The sequence below is a fragment of the Periplaneta americana genome, chromosome 15, assembly GCF_040183065.1.
Source record: "Periplaneta americana isolate PAMFEO1 chromosome 15, P.americana_PAMFEO1_priV1, whole genome shotgun sequence".
NCBI classification, from domain to species: Eukaryota; Metazoa; Arthropoda; class Insecta; order Blattodea; family Blattidae; genus Periplaneta; species Periplaneta americana.
Genome location: NC_091131.1, coordinates 148,783,535 through 148,797,205, shown reverse-complemented (window position 1 = coordinate 148,797,205; position 13,671 = coordinate 148,783,535). Strand labels below are relative to the sequence as shown.

General features: G+C 35.7%; 1 protein-coding gene across 1 annotated transcript in view; it reads left to right on the top strand.

Moving 5' to 3' along the window:
* Positions 1 to 7,973, top strand: part of LOC138715443 (uncharacterized) — a 36,774-nt gene extending 28,801 nt beyond the window's left edge. Inside the window, exon 4 of the mRNA XM_069848348.1 lies at positions 7,854 to 7,973. Within this exon, the coding sequence (XP_069704449.1) occupies positions 7,854 to 7,858 (5 nt within the window). The 3' untranslated portion in view covers positions 7,859 to 7,973. The remainder of the gene's footprint in view (positions 1 to 7,853) is intronic.
* Positions 7,974 to 13,671: the final 5,698 nt, after the last annotated feature.

The following is a 13,671-nucleotide window of genomic DNA, read 5'->3' as shown; positions in this document are numbered from 1 at the left end:
TAAATAAAACTTGATTGAATGTAACATAGTAGCAGCAGCAGTATCTATTGCCAGGTACTTGGAAGTTCTCCATTCATCTTCTAGCTTTGCAGTACAGTATAATTTAGAGTCCAAATCCAAAAAATCTGATACCAAAGCTGGACATTTTCGTAAATGTTCTTGATTCATCAAAGAGTCTTCTAGGTTACACAGGATGCATTTTGGTGAACGAAAAATTTCAATTTTAAACAGGGTGCTGACCAGTTAGCATCCGAAATTTTGCTACTGAATCATGTCGAGAAGAATCAGATACCTTATATATTCTTTTTCAGTAAGTAATACTGACCAAGATCTATTATTACTGTTTTCTTAAAATTTCTTCAGAATTTTTATTTGAAATTTAATTTTAATGTAACATAACATGACTTAAAATACAGATTAGCCCAAAAAAAGTATACACTGTTTGTTTATAAATAACTTTAGAACAAATTCAGACAAAATTCTCATTTTCGGGGAAATTGTAGCTTAATGGATAGGTCGAAGAGGTGCTGTCGAGTACCCAGCACAGTCCTCAGACCTAACACCAATTTCTACATATGGGGGACCCTAAAGGATGTCGTTTATTGGGAAACACCAGCTACACTGGATGTGCTACGAGAAAAAATCAAAATTTAACGTCATGTGCAGCTATGACACTGGACACATTACAGAACTTAGTTCGTGGAGCAGTTCGGCGGCATCAATAGTGTTTGGATGCTGTTGGTGGTCACTTTGAACAATTTCATGAAAAACGAGAATTTTATCTCAATTTGTTTTAAAGTTACTGATGAGCGAACAGTGTATACATTTTTTTGGGATACTCTGTACTTAATATTTAAGATTTTTACAAGGTAACTTCCTTTAACTGATCAATTTCATGGTAAGATATCCTAAACATGAAAAATGGTTGATAAGCGTCCCATAATATTAATATCTGGTACATATTTCGTTAAACAGTTACCTCATACTACCTTCAAATATGTAACATTTTCTCTTGTACATTGTTTTATTCTTATGAAAGTGACACAGGATTTGATTTGCTATGTTTTGATTTACAAAATGACATACCAGAAGTTTTTAGAAATTCATAATTAGTGAACAACAATTTTCAATAAAATAACTGTGTTCCATGTAGTTCTCACATGCATTCAGGTCAAACATATTATATCTATACTAATAATAAATCTGTAGCCGAAATTTTTCTGGTAATTTTCGATTTTCCAAAAATAATTGGTCCTAACATATATAATTAACCGCCCTGAAACCGAAAATCGCTTTTTTGAAATTTTTGTTTGTATGTCTGTCTGTCTGTCTGTCTGTCTGTCTGTCTGTTTGTTACCTTTTCACGCGATAATGGCTGAACCGATTTCGATGAAAATTGGAATATAAATTAAGTTCGTTGTAACTTAGATTTTAGGCTATATGGCATTCAAAATACATTATTTAAAAGGAGGGTTATAAGGGTGCCTGAATTAAATAAATCGAAATATCTCGCTTATTATTGATTTTTGTGACAAATGTTACATAATAAAAGTTTCTTTAAAAATAATTTGCGATAAGTTTTATTCCTTGAAAAATGTTGATAGGACTGATATTTAATGAGATAAATGAGTTTTAAAATTAAAATAACTGCTATCTAAGGCCGTGTAATGAATTAAAAAACAAATGACTTCGTTTATAAGGGGCCTTGGACACAACAATCGAAAGCTATGAAAGATAGCCTACAGAGAATATTTCTGTGTTTGTATGAAGCTAAATTAATCGATTTGTATAATTAATTATTATTTCACCATTGGAAAGTGTAGTTCCTCTAGATGGACATAATGCTATAATGTTATTACAATAACTTCTGATATAATATAATATAATATAATATAATATGTAATATTATATTATATAATTTAAGTTATTTGAAGGGTTCACAACCATAGTGGGCCAAGCACCATTTACTGAATACGTAGAAAACAAGGGTTAAAATTAAGATATTACCATAATTCAATGGAAACCTATAACAAGTAAAATAAAATATACACATTAAATCTAAATGATGTCAATCTTCATTAAACTATGGTTGCATGTAATAAAAATTAAGAAACAGGTTAAAGGAATTGTCATTGCACCAAATGAGTGTCTCTGGACCAAAATGATCGCATTTTAATTATTTTGATGCAATTTAAATTAAGTAACATATTAAACGATTTATCCTTCTATCAAACACGAATGTTCCCTGGATCAAATGTCCTATTTTAATTATGTAATTACTTTATATTTATTTCTAACGGGTGCAGCGGAGCACACGGGTACGGCTAGTATAATAATGAAGTTAATTTACGTAGTCAGTAGCCATGGATCTTTTTATCCGTGATACTATAGCTCACGCAGGAGCAGGGCCGACTAGCCAGCTGCTGGCTTCACGTTCACGTGCCTTAGCAGATATGAACAGTCATTCAAACAGTATTGGGATAGTGTGTGGTTGACACAATGATTTCCCTCCTTCTGTTATACATAGCTGGGCAGGTGTAAGACACTAGATTTTACTACTCAATATAGGTACCTCCCAAATTTCTCAAGATGTTCATTTTCTAAACTAGTCGAAATATAAGGAAAAATTTTTGCCAAATACCTTACACCATGCACCAAGTAGCTGCCAGTGATCGAAATCCTCGGTGAGGCCAGATGCAACTAGTTTAAGTGCCTCCGATAGAAAATGTTTATTTATGATATTAATTATTATTGTTATTATATTATTAATATCATTATTACTGTATTATTATTAATATTAGTCTATTATTATTACTAGTAATGAAAAATAATAATTTCACTCACCAAATAAGCTGTTATGCTGCGAGTTTCAGCGATTGTTTCAGTGTGAGGAGGCAACCCATATTATGTGTTGAAATTCCCCTTTCTTTCTTTTCTTTCTATTTTTTCCCTTGACAGCAACGAACAAGGCCAACAGAGAAGTTTATTTTGCACCACGTTACCACTTAACCATCTATGTTGCCCATATCAGGATGCAATAGAAACTCGCGTTTTAAGATTATCTGTCAGAAAAATTGTCAGCAATGTCGTAGGTATCTCGGTCGGCTCTCTCTTTATTTAAGACTTCCTTTCTTTCAATATTATTTCTTCTCGAAAAAGGACACTCTAACAATGAATTAACTACACCAGCATTATTTCTGGCATTTGTTTCTATTTATATTTTCCGAAATACATAACAACATTGGCCCAGATTCACTACACGAAGTACAATAGTACAACACCCTCACTTAAGTCATAAACTAAGACATAAGAGGAGAGAATAGTGTGGGTCTCTGCCTGCCAAAGAGCTGGAATGTTTGTTATTTATGGCCTATTTAGGAAGACAAGTCACCCTATTCCCACGGTTAGGAGGAGTGAAACCTGACCAGGCCAGACGAATTGTGCCTCAGTTACGTTTTAAGTGCAACCTCAAAAGCCTGTGAAGACACATGAAAATGCAGAAGCAGACCCGCCACAAGCGATCCTGGCCTCATGAACAAATTTTACTGCAAAATAGGTCTATATACATCACAAGCCAGACCCGGCACGAGCGATCTTGGCCTCATGAACAAATTTTATTGCAAAACAGGTCTATATACATCACAAGCCAGACCTGGCATGAGCGATCCTGGCCTCAGGAACAAATTTTACTGCAAAACATCACAAAGTTTTCAAATGCTTCTACAGCGATATAAGCTTCATTCAAATAACTAATACATTACATAAAAACAAAATTTGATTTCAGATAAGCCAAGTGACTGAGGCCCGGGCTCACTTGCCTCAGTCAATCAGCCGCCACTGCATGCACCCACAGCGCAATACAAAGATGGAACTTACATAATTAATAATAAGAATAATTTCACCTTATTGTGTACCTAGCTGCAGTGCAGCAAAATTAAAAGATAAGCAAAACTTAAACGTAATATTACTCTTTCACTGTTGACGTACACAGTCAATAAAAATTCGAAATGAAAATCTTTCTTGAAGAGTGAGAAAATAAATACTAACTTCGAGGTGATCTGTTCAGAACAGACATTTACACTTCAAAAGTTGATAAGTGGTATCCTTTTTTTTTTCTCGCGTTAGATGGGGGTCAAAGTGAGAGAAATGTTGAGAAAGAATGGTCTTCTGTTCTCTGTTTCAGTTAACATCATGATCAGGAAAATGCTCTTGCATAAGATGCTTCAATTTGTAGTGGTAAATTTTGGAATAGATACAGGCACCGTGCATGGGTCTCAAAATCGTACTGGTGGCACCGCGCAGTGTCTCAATTCCTAATTAACTATAGGCTCGCAGTCATTCACTAGTCATGTGTGATATAGAAATTACATGCGGCTGATAAAATGTTGTAATATTAGTAAGAATGTGTTCATTGATTCATAGTGTTCTGCCCAAGGGCAGGTCTTTCACTGCAAACCCAGCAATCTCCAGTCTTTAATTATTTTATAGACTCAGTGGAAAGTTCAGTACTGCTAGAGGAGTGTAAAAATGTAACTACAAAGTTCCTGAAATATCAGTGAAGTTGTTTGGCATTTAAATCAGATTTCAGACCATTGAATGAGGGTGAACAGTCATATTACGAAAATATTGATATACTTATATTTGATGTCATGACTTCATCCCTCTTAACTCCAAATATTTTCCTAACACTTTATTCTATAGCAAACTTAACCTCTGTTCCTTTTTCAAAGTGAGAGTCCAATTTTCACAATCATACTGAACAACCGGTAATAAAGCTGCTTTATAAAATCAAACTTTCAGTTTTTTTGAAAGTACACTTGACAAAAAATTATTTTCAAACGAATAATAGCAAACATTTCCCTTATTTATTCTGCGTTTAATTTCCTCGCGAGTGTCTTTATATTTGTTGTTGTTGCTATAAGACATTTGAATTTGTCTACCTTCTCAAAGGATAAAGTTGGAATTTTTATCAATTTTTATATGTCCAGTTCATATTAATTTATGTTCTGGTCAAGATACATAATACTTTACTTTATTTTTTCGAAATTTACTTCCAAACCAAACCAAGTAAAATTTCCTTGTTTTCCCTAATATTTCTTGGATTTCATCATAACATATTCACGTCATTCGCATAAACAAGAAGAGGATGTAATCCGTTCAATTCTGAACTTTCTGTGTTTTCCTGGACTTTCAAAAATGACATATTTTAGAGCTAAGTTAAAAAGAAAAAGGTGACAGTGCATCTTTTTGTTTTAGCCCACAATGATTTGAAAAAGCCTGAGACAGAAATTGGCCTGTACGGACCCTGCCGTACATTTCACTGAGACACATTTTAGTTAGTCGAAATAGTTTCTTGGGAATACCAAATTCAACGAGAATACAAAAAAATCTTTCAGTAATCCATCTATTACCGGTACGCCTACGTTCAAACGGACTTAAGCTTCTCAAAAGAATATCGGATAAATTTTTGTACAACGTCAATAAAAGTGGTATTCGTAGAAAGTTATTACAATTAGTATTTTTCCTCTTCTTAAAGGAAGATACAGTTATGGACCCCTCCATTATTTTATTCTGGTTCAATTTCCTTTTCTCAAATAGCAAGTAAATGCTTATTTCACCAGATAATGTTTTACACCCTCTTCCATTAATTTTGTGCACTGGAATTTTATCGATACCTGAAGACTAATTTTTTCAGCTTTCCTATCACAATTTCGACTTCAGAAAGTCTGGGATCTGGTATAAATGGCTCAGAATTTTATATATTATATTTTAGTTCCGATCATTTCTATTTGGCCTATGTAGACTTAGTGGTTCCCAAAATAGTTTTTCTATTTGTTCAGGATGGAATGAGAGTTTGTAAGCAAGTCACCGTTCTCATTCTTGATCGCGTTTATCCTTGCCTGATATCCTTTCTTGAGGGGTTAGGTACAACTTACAGCAGTGCATTTTTTGGAAATATCCAACATGTTTTTCCGTATCTTGTACAATAATGAAAATTGGTATGTGTAAAACACTGTCCTTCTGCTATATCTAAAAAAATATTTTTATGATTTAAAAAAATTATTTATATATATTTTTCAAAATTCAATATAGTGGCAGTTTACTATGTAGTAATGAAGCGTTTTCCTTATAACTCATAAACTTGTTAACTTTTTTATATTCTCTCTCTTTTATTTTATTGCTGAAACTCATGTTTACCCTTAATAAATAATATTTTTTTTTTTATTTTGTGTTAGAAGAAAATATTGGTATTTGACTATTTTTAAAAATGAATTTATTTTTTATCAGACAATCTATCAAACATAGAGAAGTAATCTTGCATCATATTGTAGATATGACATGCATAAATACACATAAAACATTTCATCACAGAATGTTGGTTAGTTTGTTAGTTATGTTGGAAACGTTTCATTACTGCACAGTGAACTGAATTAAAGAAACGTAAATACATTTTTTTTAAATCGTAAAAATATTTTTTCATATAGCAGAAGGACAGTGTTATACACATATTAATTTTCATTATTGTACAAGATACAATAATGGAGAAAAAAATGTTGAATATTTCCAAAATTTTACTTGCTGTAAGCTGTATCCAACCCCTTAAATTCCTTTATGTCCTTATATAAATGTCTAATGTTTTATTCTTAGTATTTGTTTCTATCTCATTTTGTTTTTCCATCAAATAATAACTCTTTTTGTTCATAAGTTTACAACTTTCTTCCCGTCTTTCATTGACATTATAATTTGTAATAATAATAATAATAATAATAATAATAATAATAATAATAATAATAATAATGAAAACAATATAAATATGCACTACGAGAATTCTAAGTTTGTACAATATGTTAAAAGTGATCACAATGGAGAAGTTTGAGAAACACTGGCATAATGTATCACAATAACAGTTATTATTAAATTTAATTCAAATTCAAGTAACTGTTACGAAAATCTTCATATTCTATCCATAATTTAAGAGTAATGTATTGCACGAATTAACAACTGCTTCGAAATGTTTGTAATTTTTCATCCACCCACGGTACGAACTCACAATATTAGAGGCCTTACAGGTGGCCACGAACTGATCACATGTTCCTCAGATAACAGCTAAATTGACATGAACTCATATTTCTTCTATGGTCCTTCTATTATCGAAGCAGTCTCAATGTTAAAAGGAATTGAAACACATTGATTCCCATAACTGCTTGTATTCCACTTGGTCTTATCACTTGTTTGGGTCACATAATCCCATAGCTCATTATGGATTCATTTTACCTTAATATTGTTATGCCTCAGGGCTTAAGAACTCCCTATAGCATGATTTCCTGTGGGGTGTCAAATCTGAAACAGTCCAGTGAGAGGATTTTTTGGCGGCAGACAGTGATACAGTAGGATGGTGACATCGTCTGGCAGGGATCGAGGACCATGTCGTAATGGCATCGGCAGAGACAAGAAATATACCATTGTAAGTAACTTGTTATGTGTATTTGTATGTATTTAATACGTCAAGTATAGTTTCATTCACAACTAATTCAGTGTGGAATCTTAAGTTCAGTAACCATGTAGTTTTCCTATAATATCCTGAGAGTCCCAACTCTTTCAGTAAAATCGTTTCTTTTCCATTATAAGTGTAATGGTGATATCAGAAATCCTGATAGGCCTAAGTGTGAGCGGCAGTCGAACGCAGTAGTCATTCGTTCAGGAAGTCATCCGACCTAAGTTGACGGTGGCACAACAAAAATGGTGTTCAGAGGCGAGATACGACGTGAACTACTCATAGACGCGTTCTATTCAATATGTAGCTGTCTATCAGGATACAAGGGAAACTACTGAATAATGTTTATATATTTCAGACTGATAATAATGTGTCTACACTCTACACCAGATGTCTTTGGAGCAGACCATAACAAGGGTCTCAATGCATCTCATGTTATCGCTGCGCTCCCATTGGTTGGCGAGTCATTATTTAGCTGAGAGTGTTGTAGACACTAGCGCGTGCATATCCTGGTTACGAGACTATTTAGAGACGCGTCCACTACTACAGTTTCTATTGCGTCTAGCATCTGTGCGGTGTATGAGCAGACGACAGCAGTACAACTAGTGACTGATGCAAGAAGGTATGTTCAAAGACACATTACTTTATTTTTCACTTTTCGTTATATGAACGTAGTCGATTACTTGAGGTGCCTAGAAGCAAAGTCAGCAATCTCCACTTTTTTTAGAAACTTATATTATGGCAGCATTGGATCCACCTTGGTGTTTTCTAGCAATCTCCAGAGGTGAAGCAAAAGCAGCTGTAAAAGGTTTAATTTTCATATTGAAAACCGGGGTTAGAAGCAAAGGCAGCAATCTCCATGCTCAAATTTGATAATCTGAGAAGCAAAGCCAGCAATATCCACATTGGCCAATCAGAGAATCCCATTTGGTCATGTGACCGTCAGCTGTCTTCTTTCCTTTTTCTCATTGTTATTATGGTTATTACAGTGTCAGTTCTATTTCTCTGAGGTAAAAGTAAACTAAATTACTTTGTTTTAATGAAGACAGCTATCATAAAATTTCCAGTAAAATGAATAGTATAGAGAAACATTCTCAAGAGACCAAGCAACAATAATCGCAATGAGAGGTGAAAACTTTTACTTGCGTGACACAGGCTGCTTTAAATACATAACAAAAAAAGAAACTCATGTCACTCAAATGGTTCCAAAACGCATTCCACCTCTACAACCAAATCTTGTGCAACCTAAGAAAATTTCTGATGTCAAACGACTGCTTCAAATCCACTTCAGTGAGAACTGGCGTCAGAACGCAAAATTGAATTTTTACAAGCCGCCAATTGACAATGTTGATACATTGGACTTATCTAATGAGGTAGACACTAATGACTGTGCGTGTGAACTCATGGAAGATTCTCCAGAATTGTGTGTGTAGCAAGATGAACAATAAGACTTTTCAAATGTTGAATATTGTGAAAAAAAAAATTGTATGTTTTGTTATCCCTAAAATAATGCTTATAATTCAGAATTAAATTTGATAATTACACATGACTTCTGAAATCTGCAATAAAACCTGGCAATCTTCCTCATCTTACATGCAAAGACTATAATATCCATATCTGAGAAGCAAAAACAGCAATCTCCATATTAAAAGCTTTAATATATTGTTCCACAGTTACTTTGAAGTAAAGATACTATGTAAAATTGCTTTTCCGATGTCTATTTACATATGAAAATAGTTTTTGATGGAATTGTCGTTCAGTGAACACCTCGAAAAGTTTTTTGCTTCTACTGTAATATTTTCCAAAGTGGAGATTGCTGACTTTGCTTCTAGGCACCTCACTTAATTCATACACATATATTTAGTATCGTGTGAACCGCACTCTCTTGCATTTCGTTCCGTTTATATCTGCTCCAAAGACATCTGATATAGAGTGTAGTAGTTAAGTTATTTTATAAGAAATGTGTGTTATAGTGCATAGTGTATAATATGATGCTACGTAATAATTTGCGTGTGGCGGATACTGGCTGATTCCCTCCAGTAAAACAAAATGGCGCACAATCTCGAACAAGCTATTGTTAATCTTGTAGTGTAGGCTTTAGCTATTGTTGATTACAAACCGAAGTAACGGAGAACTAAAGATCTATCTTCAGCTACCGCGTTGAAAGAATGGACAGGCTTACCAGGCAGCTTACCGATTTATGAATTTTTCAACAATATTGACGCCGCTGCGCTATTAGAAAATTTAAGTGAAGAAGATAAGAAACACATACTCAGACTTAAAATAGCAGGACCAGCATTCGAATTTTTGCAAAGTAGACCGGATCTCATTCAAGATGGCGCCACCTTCGCAGACCTTAGAGCCGCGTTTGAGGAGAGATTTAGGGGAAAAATGCCTGATATTTCTATTATGTATAATTGTAGAGCTACAAACGGCCGCACAAAAGGAAACGGAAAGCCCAGAAGCATTTGCGGATAGGATTAAAGCTCTCAGTTTAAAAACCTTAAAAGAGACAAGGGACTCGTTAGAAAGACGCATACTCACAGAAGAGACGGAACGTCGATTGTTAGGCGCATACGTAGCAGGATTAAGAGGGGAAATAGCCAAATATGTTCGGTTAGGAAGGCCAAAGAATGTGAAAGATGATGTCCAGTTAGCCGTCACCGCGACGAACGAAGCGAGACAGGAAACAGGTCATCGCGACGTATTCGTAGTAACAGAACATAAATTCCGTCACAAATGTCACCGCAACGGGCACATGACTAAAGATTGCCGTACGAAAAAGCCACTTTCCACCCCGCGTCACCAGCAGCGCAGAGACGCTAAGGGAAACAGTCACTACCAATACACCAATAGAAATAGAGGTGCCGCATATGGATTTCGTAGGGATACTACAGTGTATTACTCTTGCCGAAAAAGAAGTCATAAAGCAAGAGAGCGTTTTCGTAATGGATATGATAGTCCAAACCAGGGAAATGGGGATGCCTTGGCTCCAAACCTCGTAACGTCAAGGCAATAAATAAACCATCCGCTTGCACTCTCCTCTTTACCAGTTCACGCGTGGCAGGACTCCTGGCCATCGCAAGGGTAAACGGGAAGGTAACTAAGTGGTTAGTAGATACAGGGACAACCATATCAATCGTCCGACCAGGGTTAGCAGGGAATACAATTAATGATACCGATAAAAGGGCGATAAGTATTACCGGGAAGAGTCTTGAGATAAAGGGAAGACAAGATCTTGAATTAGAATTTACTAATGCGGTAGGGATCCCGCACAGTTTTATAGTATGACCAATAAATGCAGGCCCGGAAGTAGGTGATTGCTAGGTCTAGATTTTCTACAGAAACATAATTGTATCCTCGATGTAGGAAGCCGAAGGTTGAAGACGAAGGAAGGCTGGGTTATAAATTTGGCAAGCGAATCCACATGTCACGAAAAGGTAGGCGTAATTGATTTTGGAACGGCCACCTAAAATAGGTCAATGACTCGAGCGCAGCAGACGCAGAATTTGAGTCCGTCGCATTAAGTAGAACACAGTGAGAGGGAAAAGTCAAAATGTCTTAGGAAGACCCACATCCTAAATCTGAATCCCGAGGCGTGGTTGTTAGAAATAGCAAGGAAGCTATTATACCGCCAAGAAGCGAAGCAGTTGTCTTAGGACGGGTTAATGGAAATACCACCAGGGAAGGGGTAGGTTCCAATAAGAGAAATGCGAAGACATTTCAAGACAAAATTCCGATTATTCTCGAGCCGGCGAGTTTCGGAATAAATGGTGCATATGTTGCTAGAAACCTCAATGACAATCGAGCCAAGTAAGGGTCAGTTAGTCCCCGTGAAAATCATAAATTGTACGGGAGAAGAAATACGAGTGCATAAGAGACGAATATTAGGAGAAATTGAGTACCAGTATAGTGATGCCTCACCACAAGAACACGATAAGTCCCCATTGTAATGTTGTAAGTGCAATAAGCGAAAGTTCAGATAGTATTGTAGAATCTATCAGCTTAGACCATTTGAGCGAAACAGATCAAGTAATAATAAGAGAAGTTCTCCACGAATACCGAGATGTTTTCCAGGATCCTACACAAAATGAATTAGGGTGCACCAGTAAGGTGAAACACAGGATTAACGTAGGAGACGCCCTACCGATCAAGAAAACACTCTATAGGTTGCCGCACAAGTATAAAGAGGTAGTCAAGGACATGTTACAAGGACATGCTAGATAAGAGCATAATCCGACCGTTTGCCAGCCCGTGGAGCGCACCCATAGTTTTAGTCCCAAAGAAATCACATGATGGAAGCGAGGAAATGCGATTCTGTACTGATTTCAGAAGTCTAAATTCTGTTACCCATGGTGATTCATATCCACTCCCTAACATCGTAGAAACACTCGAAAGTTTATCTGGTACTAAGTACTTCAGAAAAATTGATCTATTCAGTGGCTTTTGACAAGTCGAAATTGAGGAAAAAGATAAAGAGAAAACTGCCTTCGGTACACCCATGGGGACGTTTGAATACAATCAAATGGCGTTTGGTCTAGTAGGAGCCCCGAGTACTTTCCAAAGACTAATGGATGGAGTTCTAGCAGGCTTAAAAGGCGAATCGGCTTTTGTTTATATTGATGACGTCATTGTCTACAGTTCAACAATAGAGTAACACACAGAGAGGCTAAAAGAGATTTTGCAGTGTTTAAGAGACGCGAATCTGAAAGCACATCCCCTAAAATGTACTTTTGCAGTACCCGAAATCGAGTACTTAGGTCATGTAGTGGACTCGAGAGGCGTACGTCCCGACCTATAGAAAATTCAAAATTCCAGTTCCGAAAAACGCAAAACACATAGATCATTCCTAGGTCTAGCAGGCTATTACCGTAGACATGTTGACAACTTTGCTGAAATTGCTAAACCATTGTCAGATCTCACAAGAAAGGACACCACATTTGTTTGGACCAAAACAAAGGAAAATTCATTTAGCACGTTAAAAGAAGCACTGTGTAGTGAACCAATCCTGAAATATCCTGATTTCAGTAAACCATTTATACTAGCGACAGACGCATCAGGAACTGAGCTAGGAGCCGTTTTATCTCAAAAGATAGAAGGGAAAGAGCACCCAATTGCATATGTCTCACGAGTACTACAAAAATCTGAAAGGAATTATTCCACCACAGAACGTGAGCTATTAGCTTTAGTACAGGGACATCATTTTATTTTTACTTGCATTTTTATTGTACCTGCATTTCTGAATGTACTTCACTCTCACCCCTTCACTAATGTCCTTGCTCCCGTCAGACACACAAACTTACGGCCGCTGTTACATTCGAAGTCTTCAAGCAGTGAAGTAAACACTGCAGTGTATAGTGTGTTTCATAAATATGATTGCGTTTTCTATAGAAGAAAGAACCTATATTAATAATATCGTACTAAAAAATTATATTCAAGAAACGATAAATTCATTTTCAGAGAATATGCTTCAAAATGTTTTTAATAATATGCGTACTGAATTGAAGCCTGCATTGTAATGAACGGCAACCATTTTCAGCAACTTGTTTAAAAATTCAGTTTAGCTTTTTTTGAATTCAGGTGGCTAGAAGCAAAGGAATGCTAGTGACATAAAGTGTAGTGTTGGCCTATTGAAATATTATAGTGTGGTGATACTAAAGGGTAGAAATAACCTAAAACTAATATACGTAAGTACATTAAATTGAAAAGTGAGTGAAATTGAATTTGTAAATAAGGTACAGTATATACATAATGTGTGCTATGGCTGCTCTGTCTGGAAACTGTCGTAGTTGTAGAAGGATTGTAGTGAAAGGATTGGTATGTAATAATTGTAATTTCTGTTTTCATTGGAAATGTATAGATATAGATCCTGATAATTTTGTTGACAAAGGTAGTTGGGAATGTAGTGATTGTATATATGATAGAAAGATGCGCGATCAACTGGAGAGAATCAGAGCCCTAGAATTGGAATTAGATGAGGCAAAGTGTGAAATTAATAAATTGAGAGCTTTGAAGGATAGCATTAGTGTTTCGAATAAAGAGAGATCTCACACTTGGATGAAACCGAAGAATTCCAAATCTAGGAGTAGACGTTTCTCCGCGGATGATGCTGCATCAATCAAACTGACCAACAAATTCAGTGCTCTTCAAGCAATGAATGTTGATCAGGAGAACTC